The sequence below is a fragment of the Protobothrops mucrosquamatus genome, unplaced genomic scaffold (assembly GCF_001527695.2).
Source record: "Protobothrops mucrosquamatus isolate PMUCROS unplaced genomic scaffold, P.Mucros_1.0 scaffold279, whole genome shotgun sequence".
Lineage (NCBI taxonomy): Eukaryota > Metazoa > Chordata > Lepidosauria > Squamata > Viperidae > Protobothrops > Protobothrops mucrosquamatus.
Window position 1 is genome coordinate 546,807 of NW_015386623.1, and position 25,579 is coordinate 572,385.

At 38.7% G+C, this 25,579-nt stretch overlaps 1 protein-coding gene across 1 annotated transcript in view; it reads right to left on the minus strand.

Annotated features, from left to right (window-relative positions):
- Window positions 1–590: 590 nt before the first annotated feature.
- Window positions 591–25,579, minus strand: part of TANC1 (tetratricopeptide repeat, ankyrin repeat and coiled-coil containing 1) — a gene marked incomplete at its 5' end in the record, with an annotated part of 64,301 nt that continues 39,312 nt past the window's right edge. The window contains 11 exons of the mRNA XM_015814736.1: window positions 591–1,981; window positions 2,869–2,969; window positions 3,489–3,635; window positions 8,993–9,084; window positions 11,363–11,495; window positions 13,082–13,257; window positions 13,526–13,649; window positions 14,283–14,416; window positions 16,193–16,271; window positions 20,492–20,677; window positions 23,389–23,625. Of these exons, the coding sequence (XP_015670222.1) occupies window positions 646–1,981; window positions 2,869–2,969; window positions 3,489–3,635; window positions 8,993–9,084; window positions 11,363–11,495; window positions 13,082–13,257; window positions 13,526–13,649; window positions 14,283–14,416; window positions 16,193–16,271; window positions 20,492–20,677; window positions 23,389–23,625 (2,745 nt within the window). The remainder of the gene's footprint in view (window positions 1,982–2,868; window positions 2,970–3,488; window positions 3,636–8,992; window positions 9,085–11,362; window positions 11,496–13,081; window positions 13,258–13,525; window positions 13,650–14,282; window positions 14,417–16,192; window positions 16,272–20,491; window positions 20,678–23,388; window positions 23,626–25,579) is intronic.

Consider the following 25,579-nt stretch of genomic DNA (forward strand, 5'->3'; position numbering starts at 1 on the left):
AATGATAAGACAGCCTCAATTGCATGGGGAAAAAAATATATCGCTGCTGAAATATTTGTAGAGATGATGTAAGTTATATCTGCCATATTTATAAAAGTGGGAGAATAACAGTCAATCTTCCTTCTAAGAAAATATTCACTGACAAAAGTAAAGGTTCTGTGGATTCCATCCTCTGGAAGCAATTAACCCAATTTAAACAATAAACAATATACATGACCAAACAAAGTGAGTTTTACAACACAATCCTATAGTCTGAGAAGTAAATTGTACTTATGTTCATCGAGACTTAGTCCCCAGTGAGTGTATATACCACTGCAGCTTCAGGACTGCAGATTTTTAAAAGAAAAACATTTAAGAAAGATTAGTTTGCTATACTGCCGCAGGCTGCATAAACCCAGACTTGCAAGGTTTGGCATAAATGATGGAACTTTTCAACTGTGTTAACAAACACCTTAAGAACATATTTCAATTAAAAGGACAGGATAGCTAGATTAATGTTCATATTGCAGCTATAAGATCACATTTTTGTGATATGCTCCCTAAAATATGATTAATAGCAGTAACCTAAATGCCACTATTGCAGTTAAGTTTTACAACCAAAAGCCACGGTTCATCCCTGTTATTAATTTGCCCTAGAACAATGAATCATACGTTAGATTCTACAAAAGATCGCTTTGGTTTTGTAGAAGTGATGTGACTTGAATGAATGTCTTTGCTCAGCTGAGAATGCTGTTTGGAGAGAGCTTCCTGATATAAATGAGCCACTGGCTTACCTATCCTGTTCTCTTGAGGGCTGGCAGATGCTTGGTGCTTTAGTTCCTCCAGGTCTTTTGACTGAGTTCCATTTTGGAGATTGTCTCCTATTATTAGGGAAGAAGAAAAGAAAGACGAGCCCTGACTTGCAGAGTTGCTTGGTGGTTTGGAAGAAAACTCACAGCTTGCAGATAAAGTTGTCCCAGAACTCTTCGGGACCCCTTCTGTAGCTTGGCAGTGCCAACTGCGATTTGATGGGTTCATCTGCTGCTGTTGGAAGCGTACAGTTTTATCCATGATCCCCATGAATGGAATACTGCGGGACCGGTGTTCGACTGATCCACCCTGACCAAGCCCAGCTTTGTTCTCCTTGAGTCGAGTGTCGAGATTTTGTCCTGCCATGCTCTCAGAAAAGCTGCTCGTTGAGCTGGAAGCTACCATACTGACAGAAAGCAAACTGGCACTACTTTGCTGCCTTAATTCACCGGTTCCTTGACTTAATGATGGAGGAGGATGCACACTCAGCTTCTCGTGCGTTTTGGACTTACTCATGAAAGAAGATCCTTTGTCACTATGCTGCAAGTAGGGAAGCTGGCAAGCTGCTAATCTTTCATTGAAAAGCGCACAGCTACCGCCTGCCGATACTGTGTGTGCCCCATCTAAATGCTGTGCTTTGTTGTTTGGAGTCATAAGGTGTCTGGAAGTCACAGGGCTTGGAGGAAGATACTGGAGGTGCTGAATCTTTGTGCCAGGCTGACTAGGACTAGGTCTTGCTGCAGCCTGGGCAGAATTCAGATGCTGATTGGTTTTTACTATCTGAGCTTGCTTCGTGGGCTGCACAGACTCTCGCAAATATGCACTGCCGGCTCTGTTTGGAGGAGATACAGGCCTAAATTTCTGCTGAGTACCTTCCTGAGGGTTTCTGCTGCAAGATAAAGAAGCCTGGAAAAGTGGCAATCTTGGCCTAGCTGGACCAGGTTCCTGCTCACATAAAAGTTCCTCCTCTTTTATTTCTTCCAGGCTGAAGTGATCCTGCACGAGTACTTCACCCTCATAGTCAGAGTCATTGCTCTGCTGCATTGCCTGAAAACACTGCTGCTTTTGTTGTTGTGTTCTCTGGAGCTGTTTGCACTCCTCTTCGACTCGAGTTAGCAGTCTCTTGATTTCTTGGTTTCCAGGGCACAACTTTATGGCTTCCCACAGATCGGTGAGGGCTGCCTGAAATTGCCTGAAAGGGAGGAAATCCCAAAACAATAAGCTTGGCGCATTCCTTTTTTCACAACCACAAGCCGCAGTATATTTATTTTGGCAGTTCCCTATATATTTTATAACCCACATGTAAATCCCTTTCATGAGTAGCATGATAAGCTCCTCGCCTCCCAATTACATGAACAGTAGACCTCAAAACGCTTTTAAAAATTATTGACGAAGAACAATAGAAACCCTAACCCTATTAAATTAAATGTGGAATAATACTAATGTTTTAATTAAATTATATAAAATATTATCTGTTGTGTTGGCCTCATCCAGTTTTTCAAATGTGGTTCCTTACTCAAAAAAGCTAATGTAGTGCTGTTTCAGACAGAGCATAGCCTTGTCCAGAAATGTACCTCAGTTTGGAAAGGAAATAGTTACACATAACCAAGCCTTACTTTTAGCAAAGCATTATCTTTTTCCCCTCTTTTTAGAAAATTATACCAAAAAAGGTGATGGTGGGGCTGTTTCGTGTATATTGCACATCCTATAATGGCTTCCTATTTTCAATTTCGTGTGAAGTCAGTGTTTGGTTATGGCATTTAAGGAGGTGATTTTAGCCATTCTTTGTGCTCCTTCCAAAAATATCCCAGTTAATTTTTTTCCTCATAATACTGTAAGTATCAATAAAGAGGTTTTCTGTTCAGACCATCATGGTAGCCCACTAAGATTGGAAATTCTGCCAGCATAAACAAACAAAAGTAAGAGAATTAACCCAAAATATCTATGAACAGCTTGGAAACCAATAGAAAACTTCTTGGTTTTTTGTCAAAATGTAATATTGAAGGCCATATCATTATTCTTACACATTTTTTAAAAATATTACCCAAATAAACATTATTGCAAAAGAGCTTTAAGTACCTGCTGTTCCTCTTGGCTCTTGCCCTGGCGTAATACGCTTCATAGGATGTGGGTTTGAGGTCAAGGGCCTTGGTAGCAAATTCTTCTGCCATGCCAAAATCCTGCCAAAATCACAGTGCAGAAATTAAGGTAAGGAGTGAGGAGTATTTGCTCAGATAACCTCAAGGCATCTTCCTAACCCCACTTCTGCTGATTGTTTGAATCCGTTTGGGATCCATCTGTATCTGAGATACAGATAATTGCCATGCATTGAATATGTGCATACCCAAATTGCTTTCAGAAATGCCTTGATGTCTGAAAGATCAGACATAGTAGAGGACGTCTGAAAAGATACGCGAGCAGTCACGTAAGACAGGGCTTAAAAATACAGAGTCTACAACACATTCAGATGGTGCCCATTGTCCTCTCCCTTAGCCCCACCCAATTTAAACAGTTCTAAAAGAGCCAAATCTTTCAAGAACTCTATATTCCTGGATGAGCCTTAAGTTATTACAATTTTTAAGGCAATTGCCTATTATCCCAAAAGGCTGCTGACTTAGCATTATCTAAAATGGCAGCTCCACCCAGAATTATTTTCTGCAAGTTATACCAAGGGGGGAAAACTTGGAAAAGAGGCTTACATTAGTTTTTCTGCGACATCTTGATAAGTTCAGATATAAGGAAACCCTGAGTTCATTGAAAGCTTTCATTTCTTCTCCAAAACTCTCTCGAGGAAACTTCCTTAAGGCATACTGATACCGCTGTGCGGCCTCTTTCATCTTCCCTTTCTGCAGATCAAACCACAGAACGGTAATATGTCATTGCTAAAACTGCTTTCACCTTTAAAATAAACTGGCAGTCCAGTGAGCATCATTAAAGACTAAAAAAAGATTGATTTTTCACGATAAACAGTAGTACTATTTAGTACTTTATATATGTTACTAAGAATACTTTTTATTGGTTAATACAGACTTAGAAATTCATGCAAATTGTTTGAGGAACACTTGCATGTTTACCTTCAGGACTTATATATATATATAGGCAAGGATCTCTTATGTGATACGATAGGGACCACAAGGACTTTTTTTTTTTTTAATTATATCTGAAACTGCATTCTGTATCTTAATGAAACTGGGATGTTTAAAATATTTTTAAACAATATCCTATGTAGATATATAACATTTTTTTACAATCAATTTAAAGGTTATAAAACTATTTCATTTTGGAAACTAACTAGATTTCAACTAACAATAGCCATCTTTTACCTCAAGTACAGAAGCAAATAATGTAGTTGATGAAACTTAACTATATTTCATACCTGAACTAAATACATGGCAGTGTTTTGAATATTCTTTCAAAAACAAGTTATGCTTATAATACAGGCAATAATTTTTCATTTATAGTATTTTGCTGTTTTGTTAACATGTATATTTGTAAGGATAAAAAGATTATGCTATATACTATACAAGATAGCATAATTCACAGGCTACAAAGCTATGAGTGAACTACATTGAATTATGCATTGATTTTATCAACTTTAGAGATACCAATATTTAGAGATATTTCAGAAGAATGAGTGCAAAGTAGTAACTATATATTTAGATAACATTTATGAAGTTAATTATTAAAGGATGTAGATAAACACACTATATAGATAAACACTTAAATTGCAATTAATCAGCACCATAAGGCAGATTCACAAATGAAAGTTCTATAAAAAGAATGAGAACATAGGAGTGATCAGGTACAATTCCTTAAATCTCATTATCTTAATTTTAACTTGAAAGTAGTTTAATTAATTTCAATTTAAGCTGTAATACTGATTTTTTTTTAACAAACAGAAAGACATTCCATATATTTTAATTACTAATAAAAATACTGCCTTATATTCGGATAGTTCAAATTTCTTCATCCAAGTGAACAACTTCACATGTTTTGAAGAGTTAAAGCATTTATGGAAGTATGTATTTTTAAATGTCTTTAATAATACATTTCTTTTGAAAGTGTCCACTGCACTGAGATATAATCTAAGCAGGGACTCAAATTGTGTGCACATTCATCTAACTAAAATGTAAGTGGCAATGGCTGGGTAATTCCTATTTGGAAAGTGTGTGAAGAAGCAATGGCGCTCCCTGCTGTCCCGGTTGCAATACATTACCTTATATCCGTGTTTTTCAACTTTGGCAATTTTACAAGACTCATAGACTTCAACTCCCAGAATTCCCCCAACATACGCTGTCTGGGGAATTCTGAGAGTTGAAGTCCATGCATCTTAAAGTTGGCAATGTTGAAAAACACTGTCTTATACAGATACTTGTCTTAACACAAGCCTTGCTGTGCACTGTGGTTAAAATAAGAGCTGTGCATTGCTTCGAATGTGAAGGAGAAAGGCTGCTTCACAGCACAGTGGTGCATGTGCACCATCACTTGGCAACTCCTTAAACCAACATCAACATTTCCTGGGATCATGTTGTAGTTGCAGAGAGCAACTGCTTTAAGGAGTTGCTGATGGCTGTTAGCTGTGAAATACTTTTTTGTCCTTTCAAATCTGAAAGATGACGCATCTGTCTTTATGCATCACACACAAAGGTGTGTGCAAAACTATGGTTCTAAAACATTCTAGAGCAGGAGTGTCAAACTGCAGGCTCACGGACCGGTTTCATCATACCGAAGCCGCGCCCACCCCATTGCTGGCAATGCAAAAAGAGTCGCGATACGTTGCGACATGTCACGTGATGTGGTGAGTTTGACACCTGTGTTCTAGAGCCTAGCTTTATCATTATATCAGTGTTAGCATTTCAGTTTACTGAGATGAGTTCTGAAGTTTACTCTTTGGCCAGGGATTTTAAGGCCTTTTGGAAGTATAGTAAATGTTTCAGTAGGCATCTTGTTAATGAGAGATGGGACTGTATGTCTTTCCATCAGGGAGAATCTTATATACCTTATCCCTAAAACACAGCTATCAGTTCCCTATGCCTTATTTAAAAACAGATGCTTTAAGGCATCAAGGGGCTTTTTCAACCATCATCATCAAACCGGTTTCATGTAGTTACCTACGTTTGTTCCGCCTCCTGTTTTACTCCTTTAAAGTCCCTGCTAGTGCACCATACATGGAACCTGACTGCCATAGCTCCATATTCTAAATAAAACTGAAGGGGAAAGAGGGGAGAGAGATCTCACAATAGCTTGCATCTCTGGTCCTCTTGTCTAATCATCAGTTTTCTAGATCTTTCTAAGGGCAGAATGATCAGTTCTCACAGGGTCCAGTGTATCTCTCCATTTCCTTCTCTACTCTGTTCAAGTTGCCCGCTTCTTCCTTTCCCTTTGGAGAATAAGCACAAACTCCTTTCTCCCTTAATCACTTTTTTTTCTTAATCTTTAATTTAAAAGATACTGAGTGGATTTAGTTTATGAAGTATTTATCTTCTAGTTCTCCAAGTGACTCCTGCTTGGTTTTTCAAAAATTGCTAGGACCTAAGGCAACTTACTACTTCTCCGAGGGCTGCTGACCATGAAAATTGTGCTCTTGGTTAATTACTTCTGTATGTCACACCAGAGAACTCTGTGCTCTGCAGACCAGTGAACCTTACATTATTTCACACAAGGAAAGTTATACGCATGCCAGAAAACTCAGCACTTTTTTTTTTGTCACGAAGACCTCAAAGCTCGGTGCCTTTAATGGTGGGAAATGGCTTACCTCACAGCTCATCAGAATTGAAAGGGCTGTTTTTATGTCTGCTGCCACTGCCAGAGGATACCCAAGCAGGACACTCACGGAATGTTCCCAGCTCCAATCCATCCGGCATTACTGGCCTCATGCAGCTTTTCACAAGGCAGTGTACTGTTCTACATTATCGCAGGCCATCCAATGTGTGTTGTGGAGAGTCATAAAGAATAATGAGAGTTCGCTTTTCTATAACTGCGCTTTCAAGCACCCCTCCCCTTTGAGCCTCTTATCAATTCAAGGTCCTCAACCCTACTCTCCGAAGGGTATGTAATAGGAAAGAGCAGCCCAACCAAATGACCAACTTTAGAGTGTTCCAGAGCTGTAGCACTTTGCGGGCACAAATCTGCGAATCTGAATGTACTGGTTAGAAGTACACAACTAGTCACTGTTATTTCTCCTATGTAAGATTACATGGGATTCACGATTACCTATATAATTTCTTCATGTGATTTTCACAGTCATTAGAGAAACCTTACTAGAATCAGGGTTACATTGTATTATATTTGTGCACAGTTGCTATATGAGTACAGAAATCAACGTTTAAACATTAGTTGAAATGATCATTGCCTCACTTACACCTTTGTATTTTAAATAAAGTTATTTTATTTATCTTTTTCCTGCAGTCAAGATTAAGATTATTAATATTACAAATAAACAAATATACTCTAGAACAAAGCCCCTTTGCATGTACAGTGAGGGGAAAAATTATTTGATCTCCTGCTGCTTTTGTACATTTGCCCACTGACAAAGAAATGATCAGTCTGTAATTGTAATGGTAGGTTTAGTTTAACAGTGAGAGACGGAATAACAACAAAAAAATCTAAAAAATGCATTTCAAAAAAGTTATAAATTGATTTAAGTACTTGACCCCTTCGCAAAACATGACTTAGTACTTGGTGGCAAAACCCATGTTGGCAATCACAGAGGTCAGACATTTCTTGTAGTTGGCCACCAGGTTTGCACACATCTCAGGAGGGATTTTGTCCCACTCCTCTTTGCAGATCCCCTCCAAGTCATTAAGGTTTTGAGGCTGACATTCGGCAGCTCGAACCTTCAGCTCCCTTCAAAGATTTTCTATGGGATTAAGGTCTGAAGACTGGCTAGGCAACTCCAGGACCTTAATGTGCTTCTTCTTGAGCCGCTCCTTTGTTGCCTTGGCCGTGTGTTTTGGGTCATTGTCATGCTGGAATACCCATTCACGACCCATTTTCAATGCCCTGGCTGAGGGAAGGAGGTTCTCATCCACGATTTGACGGTACATGGCCCCGTCCATCGCCCCTTTGATGTGGTGAAGTTGTCCTGTCCCCTTAGCAGAAAAATACCCCCAAAGCATAATGTTTCCACCTCCATGTTTGATGGTGGGGTTAGTGTTCTTGGGGTCATAGGCAGCATTCCTCCTCCTCCTCCAAACACGGCGAGTTGATGCCAGAGAGCTTGATTTTGGTCTCATCTGACCACAACACTTTCACTGAGTTCTCCTCTGAATCATTCAGATGTTCATTGGCAAACTTCTGACAGACCTGTACATGTGTTTTCTTGAGCAGGGGGGGCCTTGCAGGTGCTGCAGGATTTCAGTCCTTCATGGCGTAATGTGTTACCAATTGTTTTCTTGTTCACTATGGTCCCAGCTGCCTTGAGATCATTGACAAGATCCTCCTGTGTAGTTCATTCCTCACCGTTCTAATGATCATTGACCGTTCTAATGATCATTGACTGTTCTAATGATCATTGACCGTTCTAATGATCATTGACCATTCTAATGAACATTGAAACTCCACGAGGTGAGATCTTGCATGGAGCCCCAGACTGAGGGAGATTGACAGTTATTTTGTGTTTCTTCCATTTGTGAATAATTGCACCAACTGTTGTCACCTTCTCACCAAGCTGCTTGGCAATAGTCTTGTAACCTATTCCAGCCTTGTATAGTCTACAATCTTGTCCTTGACATTCTTGGACAGGTCTTTGGTCTTGGCCATGATGGAGAGTTTGGAATCTGATTGATTGCTTCTGTGGACAGGTGTCTTTTATACAGGTAACAAGCTGAGATTAGGAGCATTCCCTTTAAGAGAGTTACCTGTGTAAAAGACACCTGGTACCCAGAAATCTTGCTGATTGATAGGGGATCAAATACTTATTTCACTCATTAAAATGCAAATCAATTTATAACTTTTTTGAAATGCGTTTTTCTGTATTTTTTGTTGTTATTCTGTCTCTCACTGTTAAAATAAACCTACCATTACAGTTATAGACTGATCATTTCTTTGTCAGTGGGCAAACGTACAAAATCAGCAGGGGATCAAATATTTTTTTTACTTCACTGTAACAGTAATTTAGCAATCCATACTATGGATGTTTTATCAGTACATATATTAGTTCACTCATTCATTCAGATCTCAATTAGCACAAGTATCCACCTACTTTATACATTATGTTTCCTTCTTCAATTAACTTCTGTAGAAGGATAATCAGAATATCAGGTTTTGAAGTAGCCATGGCCCACGCTGCATTTCCTGAAATATGTAAAATTAACACTTAAATGCATTCTAAGAAATCTTTCAAATGATTGACAACTCTTCTATTTATGTAACTCACTTAGTTGACTCTTAGTTGATTCTATCAGGAGTGCTTTCCCCCTCAATTTTTATCCAAATATAAAGATTTACAGCATAATGGTTTGTTCTAGCCAGACAAACCATTATGCTGTAAATCTTTATATTTGGATCTTTTACAAATGAAGAATGCAGTTAAGAAGGCAATCTTAACTTTTAGGCTGAATTTTCAGGCTAAATCCTGACATGAAAAATGGATGTTGCTTGCAAGTAGATTAACTATTTCCAAAAAGTGATTAGCTATTCATGATCCAAGAGTCCCATAAAAAGTGGGATGCTTTAGTCTGCCTTCCAACAGCGTCAGGAGGCCTTGCTGCTCTGAAACCAACATCTCTGAAATTGATTCTGCGGGCTCTGAAACTTAAGGTGTATAGAGCAGATTCCCTGTACTGGATTTTATTAGCATAACTTGCTGTTTTTGGAATTCCGTGTATGTCACTACAGCTATCTCTTAAAATCTGGGTATTTGAATGTATTGTTTAAAAGAACAATTAAAACATTCTAGGATTTTCACAAGTTTTATTAAGCCTATATTTTAAGGGCTGGAAAAAAAAATCCGAACTTTTTTTGTTTTGCCACTTGGACTGAAAAGAGTGGCTCTTGGCTTACAAGCACCTAACTGTATTTGCACCTTAGCACTTGTGGAACTGTCGAAATATCTCTCCTGAACCAGCAATGAGCTTGCATTGTGAGTTCTTCCCAAGAAGAAATGGACCCTACCTCACTGCTCTGGATAGTGGGAAGCAAAGGCAGCACATAAGAATTAGCAATATGCAAAGAAAGAAAACCATTCTACCCTGGAGATAGTGTGGAGATCCTCACCCAGAGTCAGGAGGAAGTCAGAGTCTCAGTGAGAAGACTGAGCAAAGGTAAATCCGAGCAAGTTGGATGTGTTGTCTAGGAATCATCTGCCTCTTTATTTGGCCCAATGATTAAGGGCATTAACAGTACAAAAGTTGTCTTGAGTTAATCAAATCAGGTTAGACTAGTGTTTTTATTGCTCTGTTCCTGAATGCTTTTGTGTTCTTTGCTGAAGTGAGCAGTCTACAACTAATTGTATAAATAACTTAATAAATCACTCTGAAGTTGGAGTACTTCCCCAAAGTCCAGAATTTTTAAGACTCATGATTTCTATTGGATTGTCATGTCGAGCCCTATCTGCATGAGGAAAACCTGGAGCAATCATCCAGGCCCTTCTAGGTTAGATTACTGCAATAGGCATTACACGGGGCTATATTTTAAAACTAGTGACAATTAATAAAAAAAATACACAGCCCATTCGGGGTACAGTGTCTGAAAATGTCCAGTGTAGCTATTCAGAGCACTGTATTGGTAAGCCAGTGGACTTTTGGTTACAATTTCAAAAGCTAGTCATTACTTTTAAAATTCTGCATGATTCTACATAACCTAGATATGCATAGAACTGAAGACAAACAATCTATCCATAATATATACTGGACAGGGATCACAGAGATTTATGAGTAGAGGGCTAGGCTACTTTGTCTCTCTATATATGCTCCATCCTGAAGGAACAGCCTTTCCCAATAGCTTTCACGGAAGAACACTTAGCATGCAATGTTGCCAGGCATTACTATGGGAGAGATTTTAATGTAACTTTAATTAAAATATTTATTTTATATTAGTGTTAATGAGTTAAGCACCACTGAAAGTCCACATGGAGTTGGCAGCCTAGAAATATTGTAATAAACTTAGCAAGGTGGAATAACCTATTTCTGTCTTGTTCTTGGATGACTCCATTCTTTCTAATCTTATTTTGTTTCTATTATAGATGCTAATTTTTCATGATCTGTAACAGATATATAGCCTTTGGGGGGGTCTGCCTTCTAAAAAACAGACAGGCATGAAATTTTATACGAATTAACTGAACTATTAATCTGTTTCTTCTTCATATGTTTAATAATTCTACCTTTTTGTCACATTTGTAATTACAATTCAGCATTAAGTTTGGAGGTACCTGGGAGTTAATGCCCAAGCTTTGGATACTTACAGGCTGAGAATTTAAATTGAACTAGATAAAATCTGAATTGCTAGAAGTCTCAGTGTATTTAGATAGGCATAATATTAGTACTAAAATCAGTTTTATAAAACAGTCTAAGGTAAATGGGTTGGGCTTTAAAAGAATCCTAAACAGAACCATTTTATTTTCTCTTTCACTGACCTAGTTTGGCTCCTTTTCGGAGCAAGGTGACCACCACTGATGTATTTCGACATCCAATGGCCCTGTCCAGGGGGCGCATTCCACTATTATCAACATGCTCAATTACGGCTCCCTTCTCCACTAAATACTGCACCTGTAAAAAATAAAAATGCAAAGCAATAAAGCTTTTTAAAAATCAGCAACATTACTTTATGGCAAGGGTAGGCAACCTTGGCTCTTTTATGACTTGTGGACTTCAACTCCCAGAATTCCTAAGCTATGCTGGCTCAGGAGTTCTGGGAGTTGAAGTCCACGAGTCATAAAAGAGCCAAGGTTGCCTACCCCTGCTTTATGGTAACTGGTGCAGCTACTCAATCCTCAATTTGAAGTTGTACAATCAGGAATTTATTTCATGTGTTTGTTTTGTACATCAATTTTCTACTACTGTAATGCTTAGATTACTTGATCAATAAAGTGTTCTGCCGCAGTTTTTCCAGGAAGCATAATCTTGAAAGATATGTTTAATTAATATTTCTTAATGTAATCCATCAAGCTTCAACAAACCTTTGGTATAACTTGGTTTGTAAATTAAAATTATTTTCTACAGGCAGACATGGTATTTAAAAATCACCAGGTACTTAACCATTTACCTTATGAATATCCAGACTTGAACCATAAAATACACTAACATTATTTATACTTTTATACTTGGCTAGTTCAGAACAAAGCAACCTGATCAATTTTGCTCAAGCCTAAACTTGCAACTGTGTCATCTCTTCTGCAGAAGCTGCAGATACAACTCACAGTGCTGGTTAGCACCTTTACGTGGCTTAGGGCCAGGTTATTTATTTGAAGGGCTACTTTCCCCCTATTATAGCCATCCATCCCCACCAGGATGGGAAGACAGGGAATGCTACAGGTCTCATCAATTAGGGGTTGTCATCTGGTGGAACCATGAAAAAGGGTCCTCTCGGTGATGGCCCCTTTGTTATGGAACATCATCCCCCCCCCAAGATACAGTTGGTCCCCATCCTGCTCCTTTTCCAAAAGGCCATAAAAATGCTGCTTTGTTAGTAGGCCTAGGGACAATAGATTGAAATGGAGTTAATTAAGTGGTTAATCTACTTGTGTTGTTCTGCCATGGGTGTGGGGTAGGGATTTTTATTATATGATGGATCTTTTAAATTTGTAAATGTTGTAAGCCGTCTGGAGTCACCTATATGTGAGTTGGGCAGCTATATAAATTTGTTAGATGAATAAGTAGTTGTGTAGCTAGACTGTTGTACCAGGCATCCATGCTATATGGAAGTGTACAATCTACAAATATATGAAGTACAAACTGCAAAAATTAATATTGAAGCTATACTTTCGTGAAGCATCTCTTTGCATCTCATCTACTGAAATCACAACAAACAATGCAATTCTGATGTTAGGCAATAAGAAAAAAACCAGGTTATAACATTATTCCTTTCAGTATTTTGATCTGGTGGTGTGACACAACATTGAAAGTATTTTAATTGAGAATCAAATGAACATCAAAATATTTGCATTTCTAAAGTACTCAACACTGAATAGCAGTTACATTTTTTAAAAAAAAATCGGTTAAATGTCTTTCCTGCATCTACAAAAAAAAGCATTCTGAATTTGCTTAAATAGTATTCAGATTGGTGAAATACCGATAGTTTTACTTGATTTCAGGTAGTAAAATTCACAGAGAAGATAAAATACATCCTGGCTTACAATATCTGAGTCTCCATAGAATGCTGCTAGATCCAAAGGTGTTCTTCCATTCTTGTCTGTTTGGCCTATTTTGGCATCTTTTTCAACCAAATATTGGACCACACTCTTATGTCCTTTGAGGCAAGCCCAACTCAATGCTGTCAGGCCTTCCTTGTCCACTAATGAAATATCAGCACCTACATGCAAACAAAAAAAAATTGAGTGAGAAAATGTTTTTTTTATTAAGTTGATATTCATATATGATATTTTTCATTTAATGCTTGACTTTCCTTGAAAGCTTGCACCACACACTATTTAATTTCAATTGGGAGTTTTTGGTCTTTGCCTGAATTCATAAAAGTCAATATATGTTCAGAAATACAGCGGTAATAAATACCATCTATATTAGAATAACTGAAAAAAATAAGATCATTTGAAAAAAAGTTTTGGAGAAGTTATTGTTACCTTTAGAGACTAGAAATTCAACAGTGGTCAGATGTCCTTCACAAGATGCCACCATGAGTGGTGTTCTGCTTTGCCTGTCACTTAAATTTATATCAGCACCATGTTCCAATAGAAGCTTGGCTATCTGGAAAAATGAAAAAAAAAGCCTCATTGCAAAAATCACAATCATTGAAAAAGAAAAGATGTCTTTCACGTGAATATCTGAACCTAGATAAACTCTGGCCAGCTAACTGAAACAAATGTCAAACTACAAAATACAAATTTATCCTAACCATACTAGACCAGAGGGTAGTGGGGAGTTTCCACAGGTAAAGATGTGACCCAGAAGTGGTTTGAGATGTCCCAGAAAATAATCTGGACAAAACAGTCGTATTTTGGGACAAGCCTCCTCAAGGATACACATCAAAGGATTTATTACCAGAAACCAACCAACCTGGAACAGCTTGGTCTGAAGGAAGAATGGGACCTTCCAGAATTCTCTGCAGCTGAGAAGAACACTGAGAACTTATGCACCGGAGACAAGTTCTCTATGTGCCCAATCTCGCTTGGCCAATAAAGAATTCTCTTGTCTTGTCTCCTCTCTACTCTTTCCTAAATCAACTGGTTTTACACACTTGATATCTAAATAGAACCGTGGCTTTCGTTATTTCATCAGATCTCCTTTTGATTTCCAAAATGGCTACTCTGAGTTGATATTATGAATATTTCTTTCATTCTGTGAATCATAACTGTTTTATGCATAAGCGTATAGCCCCACCTGCCAGTGCCCCTGACGCACAGCACAGAAAAGCGGAGGTATCCCTCTCTTATTAGGTCTTGTAACTAGAGCCCCATGTTCAAGTAACAGCTCACATGCTTCCAGTTTTCCTCTCCCAGCAGCAGCAGTCAAAGCTAAAAAATAAAGAAAAAGAAAAAAGGGATATAAAGGGGAGCAGAAACTTTAAGGAAAAACCTTAAGAACATTCTATGTATTAAGGCCAGATAAAGCCTATCATTAAATAATCAATAAAAGGGAACTTCTCTATATCCTCATATCCTAACCTTCATTACAATTATAGAGGAAAATAATTCAGTTTGTTTGTATAAAATACAGACTGTAATATTAAAAATCAGAACTCTTGTCCAGATTTTAGTAGGCTCATTTGACTCAACATAAATTTAAAAAAATATGCTTGGGCTTTATCTAAAATACTACAGGAAATACACTCACAATTTTTAAAAACATGGCATTTGACATTGGGGATAACTATTTATTTTAGGACTGTGCTGACCCAAGCAGTCTGAAAGTTGTATTTATCCTTTCTAACTGATCACTATGGGTTGTGTAAGGCAAGGCTAGCTACCCTAGTAAAAACAGAATGCAGACAGACCTGTGTTCTATCTCAGTATTGCTCATAGCTCTAAGGTCACTTAAGAAACAAAAACAATGAATCTCAAGTATACCATATTGGGGAAAAAGCAAGACAAAGATTAGCTTGCACTGGGCTTAAACAAAAAAGTTCCTCGGGGGGGGGGGAAACACTATGCTCAGGAATGCTAACCATTCTAGTGGAAAAACCCCATCTCTAATTTGTCCGATGAATTCCGACTTCAGGAAAGAAGTTTAAATGAACATCTAAACAAGAAGCTGATGCAAAATGAAAAATATGAGAGCGACCCATTAGACCAGAGGAATGCTGCCACAAATGTTGAAAAACGTTGGGGTGAAGGAAAGGACATTTTTCAGTTAAATGATTTGAACAGCTGAAAGCTGCTGCACTCAATATAAGCTGTCTCGTTCGCTTTACTGTATCTCACGTGGCATTTCAAATAATGTCCGTTTCAAAAATGTTGGCTTTTGTGCACAGCTACCTTCTGCCACAGTGGAACAAAATATACTGGAATTTTATTTCTAGAATACATCTTTTCTGGCAAAAGAGGACAGTAACTTTTGTACTACTGTTATATATTATACAATTAGACCTATGAAAAAAAGAGGATCATTCCCTAATCAAACAAAAAAAAAATTCATACAAAGAAATGGAAATTAATGCTTTGTACAGTTGAACCTCACTATGCGTGGGGGCAATCAGAAATACTAACTGGAATTAAACATTAAAATGATAAGAAGCTACATTAACTTCATTTACTTAAATACATTTTCACTGTACACTTTCCACAAAGAAATGAGAAGAGACTCTGACAAAAGAAGCAAACAAACTTTAAAATAAACAAGCACTGTCATGACAAAAAAATGTGAATTTTTAAGTCTAACGTTGCTTCACAGAAAGTAACAGCGTTAAAAAAATTCAGTTCCCTATTCATGCGTATTAATACCATGACATAGCCACCCTGACACTATCATTGCTATCTCTGGGCACGCACCACAAACAATCCCCCATTTTTCAATAGTGAATTAAGCTTAGTAATTATGTGCCCTTTCCCCCCCTAACTGGTAAGCATTGCTAAATCAGGGGTCTTCAACCTTGGCCCCTTTACGACTTGTGGATTTCAACTCCCAGAATTCCTCAGCCAGCAGAGCTGGCTGAGGAATTCTGGGAGTTGAAGTCCACAAGTCATAAAAGGGCCAAGTTTGAAGACCCCTGCTCTAAATCTACACATTTCACTTAGCTTTTACAATGTACCACTGTTTGAAAAGGTTAAAAAAAAAACATTTAGCACATATACCTGTTTCTCCCCACAAAGTATCTGTTTCATTGATGTCAATTTTAGGCTCCTTGTCAATTCTTATCAAAAAACGAATGACCTAAGAGAAGGAAAATGAAAAGGGAGGAAGAGAGGGAGGGAGGGAGGAAAAACAGTTGATGAAGTCCATCAAATCATGAGTTTGCTCAACTGTTGCACTTCATTACTGTGAATGATGCTTGTGTAAACACTGGGTTTCAATTAAAGGACATATTATACATGGATTGTACTGAATTAAATTAACAGCAAAGTTGACACAGATGTAGCTTGTGAATAAAGCAGGCCTTTTTGCCTTTTAGCCTTGAAAAGTTCTAAATTAAAACCCCAATATTCATCAACTAGATCAGTGGATCTCACCTTCACTACGGACCATCTTTAAATACCTTTTGTGGCCACGGACCATGACCTCGGACCCCTAAGACTTAATTCAAAATTTAAATCATAACATTTCTTCAAAAGCTTTCGTGGGCCCCCTGTGATTACCTTGTGCCCCCCTATAGGGGTCCTCAGACCACAGGTTGAGGACCATTGAATTAGATCATCATCAGGAGTGGCCAATAGATTGTCTCAGAACACAATGTGCCTATTGTTGGTATCTTATTCCCTGCACTGTGCAGGTATAAGAATTCACTTATTTTTCATTAAAGTAGCAATACGTCCTAACAGACTTTTGCATAAAAAATAAAAATCAAACAGTTCCATGGGAAATGCTAACATGATTCTGCGTATGATGCTCTTGAAGTTTGAAACAATTGTTAACATATAAATACAATCTTGAAAACATAAGAGCTTGTTTGACTTGTGTTATTAATCAATATTCAGTATAATTATGTTGAACTTCATGTAGAAGACAATTGGATTGGGTTTGGATGGTTTTATGGAACTTTATGGAAAAGAAATTTGGCTAAGGCTAAATATACACAGTACAAATCAGCAAATGTGGTAAATGTTAGAGAACTGAACCTGGGGATTTAGAGGTTCAAAATCTGGAAAATAAGTAGGTGCTTTATCAAGACTAAGTTTTAATTAGTAAAACTTATTGGAGAGAAAAAGCAAAGGTATAAATGAAGAATTCTAATAAATATTTCCACTTTCAAATGTGAATCCTATATATAGACAATAGTGAAGATTTAATAAGGCAGGTACTTCCTCCATCCCCTGGATCAGAGGTTGCCACTTAGAAGGACCAAAGAAACATGGCTTCTCACTACTCCCTGCTCTGGAGTCGCATTTCTCCAGATGTTTGAATAGCCCTGAAGATCAATGATTTGTGAAGACTTAGCTACTTCATCAAGCCAAACAGGCAGGGGTGCTATTAGTATCTTTCTAGATAAATAATGCCTCTTTTTTAATGTTTGAATTCTGATGTATGTATATACAGGTATTTTATAATGTATGATTTTAGTTTTAATCTTTGATCATTATGCCATGTTTAATGTCTACTCGTGGAGGACATCCAGATCTTTTATACATTTACTGCCACCAAACCATATCTCCCCTCCTCCCATACTTATGCCTTTCATTTTACTTATCCAGAGGCAGAACTGTACATTTCTCCCAGCTAAATTCCATCTTTTTTCATTTCAACCTACCACCAAAGCCTGAGTAAATCTTTTTTAAAGCATTAGCCACTGAGAGAAGCAGAAAACATAAAGTTAGTTTGTGTGACCTGCAGACTTTATTTGCAACAGACACATGGTAGTGTCTATGTTGGCTTGGGACAGACATTAAGTTGGCAAATCTACAGTTTCTTGGTTTCTCTTCTTTTTAAAGATGGACATTTGCGGTTCTCTGGTGTTCTGGGATTTTGCCGGTCTCCCAGGAGTTCTCAAAGACTATCAAGAGTGGCTCTCTGATTATTTCCACTAGTTCCTTTAGGATTGTAGTATGTAATCCATCTGGCCTTGTCTATCCTAAGCTGCAGTTTCCCTCCTTCTCTTAGTGGCATAACAAGGACCATGTAAAGTTCCACTTCCTTTTAAAAAGAAGACACATAGTAAGAGTTTTGGCTTCTCACCGTCTCCCTTGATCAGTTAACCACTTTCTCCTTGCAATGGACCTACATTTTTTTCTAATGTACCTAAGGAAGCCTTTCTTGTTGTTTTTGGTACCACAAGACTCAGCTGATTCTAAGCTTTAGTCTTTCTGACATAGTTTTTGCAATCCATAGTTCCAGAAGTTTCTGGAACCACCTTATATTCTTGTTTGATTATGTGTCCTTCTCTTCCCTAACCCTTTCTTGTATATGTCCCTTTTTCTCCTCAACATTTTAGAGAGTTTTGCATATATCCATGCTGGCCTCTTTACAGATCTTCTAATTTTATAGAAGTTATTTACAACTGTTTCTTCATATCCCGTATCATGGGATTTTTTTTTATCCTTCCTGGATATTTTTCTCTTTCAAGATTTTAAGGCAATGAAACTAATCTCTCCTCCTTCACAGCTCATCAAAATCTGTTATTCATTATTATGGAGGTATTACTGAATACTTTTTTCTTCTGGATATTACAAATTCAAAGATAACATGATCATTTGCCCACAACGCATTCATCACCATTCTTCAACCAATTCCTCCTTCTTGGTTGAGGGTTAGGTTCAGGATAGCAGATACTCTTGTGCTTTTTGACTAAGTAATGGACAATAAAAAACAGGATTTTTTTTTGTCACTTCTAATTCTCAGCAGTTATATTCCCAGTAAGAGTCAATTCAAATTCCCTGTTCTCTGACACAGAAAAGCCTCATCCACATAGCCTGCTTGCCCATACGCTCTGTTATAAATTCCCGTCTACTCTCAGCAGATGTATGTCTGACTGAAGGGAAAACCTGTGATATTTGGGGAAGAGGCGACTTCTATGCTAGAGTCTGGGTGTGATGTGAACCTCAAAGGAATTCCTTGTTGAGAAGTCTCTTGGCTCACAAATGAGAGGACTGATTGCAACAAACCAGTTTAATAAATGCCTGTCTAGGCTTTGTGACCTTTCACAAAACAAAAAAAGGCCATTTGTGCCCATTAGACAGTGAAAGTTTGTTCCCACAATGTTGTCTTTTTTGAAATGGAATTTTTGGAGCCTGAAGTTTGAACCTTAGGTGCTTCTGATAGGTTAAATAAAAGTTAACAATTAAAAAGCAGAAAAAAGTAAAACATTAGTAAAGAATAATCAGCTCCAAGATGAACATGTTAAAGCTGCGAAGATCAAAAACAAACAGAAGGGAGGGTTGCAAATTATTTCAATATGAATTGAATCACAAATGATTATTGCTAATAACTATCTGGATATTCTGTTCCAATTAAATATAGGTTTTTCACTTTGGATTTTATTTTAAAACCAAAAGGAATTTTATATTTACACAGCTGACCTAATCCTCCTTTACTCCATGCACAGCATAGAGTTCAACACGTTTGTAAAAGTGGCAATAAAAATATTACCGATGTTAAAGTGTGCAAAGATTAATTTCATAAAATTACAGATGCATCAGCTGAGCTTTTGAGCCCAATTTTGCCAATGAAGTAGCTTTAGTTACAAACTAAATCATGTTGTCTAGCTAGCTTAAACTAAGCCCAAAATCAAAGGCAAGGTTGTTGTTGTTGTTGTTTTAAAAGTACCAGTCAAGAGACTCTTTTTGCGGTACATGCTAAAAGTGTGAGCATCCAAGTTTGGCAATGGTGCAGGCTGGGTTCAGTGTCAATCCAGTATAAGCAGACCTATTGTATATGCCAGGGGTAGGCAACTTTGGCTCTTTTATGACTCGTGGACTTCAACTCCCAGAATTCCTGAGCCAGCCATGCTGAGGGGAAAGGGAGAGGTTTCCAAGCTGAGCCATGCTGGCTCAGGAATTCTGGGAGTTGAAGTCCATGAGTCATAAAAGAGCCAAGGTTGCCTACCCCTGGTATATGCTAACCTTTTTTTGATTCCCATTTTACACAAAGATGTAATAAACATGGTTCTTTATAAGTGGAAAAAGCGTCTCTTTTTTAAATCTATGAACAGATGTAACGAGCAGTTGGAACAACCTTGAAGAACAGGAAGAAGAGCTTTAACCAAAATAATAGATAAAAGAAATCTGAGTCCAGACCAGAACTGTAGCCTGAGAAGGCACTGCAAACAAGAAGCTCCCCAGTTCTCATGAAGATAAAAGGAGGGGGGGAGAACATGTATTCAGACTGGCAAGATTCTGTTGCAATAGCTTTATAATAAAAGTGGCCTCCATGACTTTCCTAATCTGGTCTACCCTGAAGGAATGAGAACAGGCTGTGTGGAAAACCGAGAGGAGACAAGTTACCTGGCCATGTCCCATGCTTGAAGAGGCAGTCAGAGCCTGCTGAAGAGCCTGCTTCTTTGACAGACAGCTCTGCTGGTGAGGCGAAGTCTGCCAATCTATGCTGAGCATATATTCAAGAATATCAGAATGTCCTCTGAGAGCACTGTGAACCAAAGCGCACTGTCCCTTTTTGTCCAAGTGATCGATCTATTTTAAAGGGAGAAGATGATGTATCAAGCAAAATAATAATCAAAATTAACAATCAAGCTAAATAATCCAGTTAAGAATACATCCCACTGGGAGGAGGATCCCTGAGACCTTTAGGGATGCGATTTTTGGCACCTCACATATTACAAAACAAACATCGTCTCTGCTCCCTCTCATTTTACCATAAGGAAGGCCATTTTTAAAAGAGTTATTAGAAGGCCTGGTAACATGTTTCAAACGAAATGATTTTTCTCTTTCCCAAATGATTTCATTGTAGCAACTGAATTAGTTGTAAATTACTGTAGTAGTCTCTAGTTGCTTTTCAGCCATAAAAGACTGGCCAAGGTACATGCAAACGACAAAAATCCTCTCACACAGGATTTCTTGGCAACCTATCAGTCATCAAACATTACAGAGTACGAAGAATTATTTACTAGTCAATGTTTCTTTCATAGTATCAACAATGTGAAACAGTTATGTGGTAGATCAAAGCAATAATAATAAAGAGGTGATATAACTTCTGGACTATACGCCGATGCTTTAGGAAGCTTAGAGAAAGTAGATGAAAAAACAGTAACAGCACTATGACACTTATTTGGAGGGAGAGGCAACCTGTTAGTTAGTCATCATTCCTCCTTACTCAAAAGAACCCTGCCGAAATGGAGGGATGAGATCGAAGCTATGGCAAGCTCAAGAACCCATGCTATAAACTTTGGGGCATGTTTGCAATGTCAAAACACATAGAAAAGGGATGGAACTTGTGTAGCTATGCTGTTCTTATAAGCATGACTCTTCTTGCTCTCCATAGAGGCCACTGGATCAGGCTGATTTTGTAGCATGCATAAGTATAGGTCAGTGGTGGCGAACCTATGGCACGGGTGCCAGAGGCGACACTCAGAGCCCTCTCTGTGGGCATGTGCGCTGTCGCCCCAGTCCTAGGCCTTCAGCTGGGTTTTATAAAACCTTTTCACTTTAGGCCTCTGCCGCCGTGTGCAAAAAAAAAAAAAGTTCAATCAATCAGTCAATTTCAACTTCTCGCGGGAAAAAAAAGATCTTGCAAAGTTGGAATTGATTGATTGAACTTTTTAGTCCCACCCAGTCTGCCGTTACCACCGCAGCCACGCCCACCCAATGGGCCATGCCCACCCAATGGGCCACACCCACCCAGCACCCGACAATGCATAAGTGGGTTTTGGGTTGCAGTTTGGGCACTCGGTCTCTAAAAGGTTCGCCATCACTGGTATAGGTAATCCCCGAGTTATGAGCATTCACTTAACGTTCATTCGAAGTTACACGACCAGCACCCCCTAGTGTTTACGAGCAAATCCCAAATTTAGAAATATTGTAGCACCACAGCAGTCATTCGCTCTTACGAACGACCACAGAGGCTCTGCAACATTCACGCTATTCTCCCCTCCTTCCCCACAACTGCTTCCCCCTCCCTTCCTGCCTCGTTGGACTCACTTACCTTGCAAAATCTGTCTCCTTTCTGCCGCAAATTCTTTCCCTTTGAGAGAGAGGAGAGTCGGCTTGGAAATGCTTTTCACACCGACAATGGAAGCTCCTGGGTGGCGTAATATCGCCCAAGTTCAAACACAAATTCTCTGCAAAAGAGATCATGGCCCACGGAAGCTTCCATTCTGCTGGGGGGGGGAGTGTTTGCTTCGTTTGCATGCCTATGGGACAGAGCATAGAATTGGAGTCGGCCAGGTGCAGGAAGCAATGCCGTCCATGGCCAGGGTGCGCTGCTCGCTCGCGTGCGCCAGCCTTGGTTTGAGGGCAGGAACGAAGCCTTCAATTGAACAGGGAGGCATTGTGTGGAGCTTCCATTGTCGGTGCGAAAAGCATTTCTAAGCCAATTCTCCTCTCCCTCAGAGGGAAAGAAGCTGCTGCAGAGAGGAGACAGATCTTGCAAGGTAAGTGAGTCCGGCACAGCAGGAAGGGAGGGGGAAGCATGAGGTATCTTAGTGGGTTGGGGAGGCCTTGGGTGCGTGTTCCATCACTAGCCCTCCCCCTTGGCCTTCCCCACCCTGAGACACCTCATGTGCGCTTTACAAGCTGCGTGCGTCTTAACAAGCAGGGAGTTTTCTCGTTCAAGGTACGAAATTCACTCCCATGAGTTTTCGAGTTACAAGTGGAATGTGCAGGTTCCATTACATTCGTAACTCGAGGACTACCTCCACACATCAATGTTTTACCTCTCAAATCTCTGGAAGGCACAAGCGTCTTCTAATAACCTTACAGCTCTGACTGCAGATGTTTCAATTTGAGCTCTTCCCCCTTTCATTTTCTTTTATCTTCTTCTTGCAAAGCATCTACTCTTTCTCAGAGATTCTGCTAATGCTTCCATTTAATTATTTAATTACTTATATTACCATTTTAACCATTTCTTGGTACATATTTCTGAAATAATAAAAATACTTATCGCCAAGTCTAAGATACATTAAAAAACGTAAGGCCATATTCAGTTGCATAATGTGGCTTTTAACTTAATTTTCTCCAAGCAATTTTGCACAAACCTGAGCAGGACATCAGCCCCATGGTTACAGTTTTATTCATAATTTTCACATTTGATTGACAGGAAGCATAGCCTGATGGAGCATGCTCTGTTTATCAACAACACTGCTACAACTAAAGCACTATGGAGTGGAATATAAGTGCCATTGCTATTGCTACAACTCCAAAAATGCAAAGTCGCTTATGAAATTTACCTTTGCTCCTCTTTTGATAAGAAGTGAAACTATGTGCATATGGCCTGCAGCTGCTGCACAGCAAAGTGAAGTCATCCCATTTTCAGATGCTCCATCAATCAAAGCCCCAAATTCTAGAAGGAGGAGGACCATTTCTTCATGCCCAAGATGAGATTGCACGCACAATATTGGGGCATTGTTGAGGACTTCTGTCCTGTAATTTACATTTGCACCACCCAGAATCAGCAGACGACTCACCTAGGTTTAAAAAAAAAAAATCACCGTCTCATTTTGATAATATTTTTGGAATTCATTTGATTCTGAATGTTAAAGCATGAAAATGATTCAGGTCACCTGAAGATCATTCCTTCCTTCCATTAATAAAATACATATTTATACTTTATTAATTTATAGTCTGAGATTAAATAAACATTGAAACATATACAATAATTAAAATCTGTACAGAAAAATGACAGCCCAAACCAATCAAAACTGTAATAAATTTCAATACGCTAAAGCTACAGATGGAAATTTCACTATTGTCCTTTATATTTTATAAAAATCAGTAACTTAAAAGGAAGGCGAGGATTTCCTTGTTGTGAGGAATAAAATATATTAGCTGCTCCTTCTGTTTTTTAAAGATGAAAACATCCTGCATACTTTTCTCTTCCTATGCTTTTCCCAAAAAAACTCCTAAGAGGGACAAGGAAGAATTATGCAAAATCAAGTGGCAGAATTTTGCATGAGCAAAAGGAATAAGAATGGTTGTGTAAGATGTTTACACAACAGCATGTAGTCCTATGTGTTTGCATTATTATTATATCTACAGGCTGCTGTGCCTTAAATTATTTACTTTACAAGTGCAGTATCTGCTTTATAAATCAGTGGCCAACTGGGTGACCTTGGGCACAAGGCCAACTGGGTGACCTTGGGCACAAGACCACCTGGGTGACCTTGGGCATAAGGCCAACTGGATGACCTTGGGCACAAGGCCACCTGGGTGACCTTGGGCATAAGGCCAACTGGGTGACCGTGGGCACAAGGCCACCTGGGTGACCTTGGGCTAGTCACTTTGTCTCAGCCCTAGGAAGGAGGCGAACCACTTCTGAAAAACCTTACCAAAAAACCCTGCAGGGACCTGTCCATGCAGTCTCCTAGAATCAGACATGATTGAATGGAAGAAAAAAGGACATATTATAGGATTTTCTTTATAACAGAACCAGAGAGACCGATGGTCTCCCAATATGTTTTAGTAATATCTTAATGTAATATTTATCTGGGACTGCTATAGTCACAGACTTTAATTTAATTGACTCAGTATGATTTTCCACTTAAACATTGCTCTGGAGTAAGCTAATAAACATTATGGCAATTCACTGGCAATTTACTCAGTATAACTGCTGCCATTATTACCATAAACTTAGAATCCTACAGGTTACGGTTCCTTATTACAAATGCAAGCTGAATTGCACTGAATTCTATGGATCACTATTCAACAATTACACTGTTATAATCCTTAAAATTATAAAGGTACATATACACACATACACACACTTCTAGTCCTCTAATGGTAGTGTATCAGGCCAAATGACACTAATGAGGACATTTGATTTGGTTAATTTAAAGTATGATTACACGCTATGGAATCCCCGTCAGTTGGGACTAACTTCAGCTATTCCAGTGTGGATGACTTTTTGATGTAAATGAAGAATCAGTTTATTTAATTAATGTACACTCATTCTTAATGCAGAAGCTAGAATTCTATCTACCCTTGCATTAAAATTTCATTCTGAGAGCTGCTTAACAAATATACATGCTAGAGAATTTGGCCACCTTAACCTTGTCTTGCCTTAATATTTGTAGAAGCAATAACTTCATCCAGCTTTCTTCCACTGAAGTTTTTCTCCTGAGATGGGGATTTTTTTCAATTAATTCTGCAAATGCAGATAGCCAAATATCTCTTCTGAATCTGTGTATATTTTTGTAGTGGCACATGCCTTCTTTCATACAATTGGTTGCTTTTTCTGACCTCAACACGCACTGCCCCAGAAAGACCCGGTCTGCAACTTGGACGTTCTCCTGGGCTCGCGACTCCTGTTCGAGGAACAGGTGGCAGTCGTGGCTGGGAGAGCCTTTGTACAACTTTGTGTTGTGTGCCAGTTGCAGCCTTTCCTGGACCAGGATTCCCTGTGCCGGGTCATTCAATCCCTAG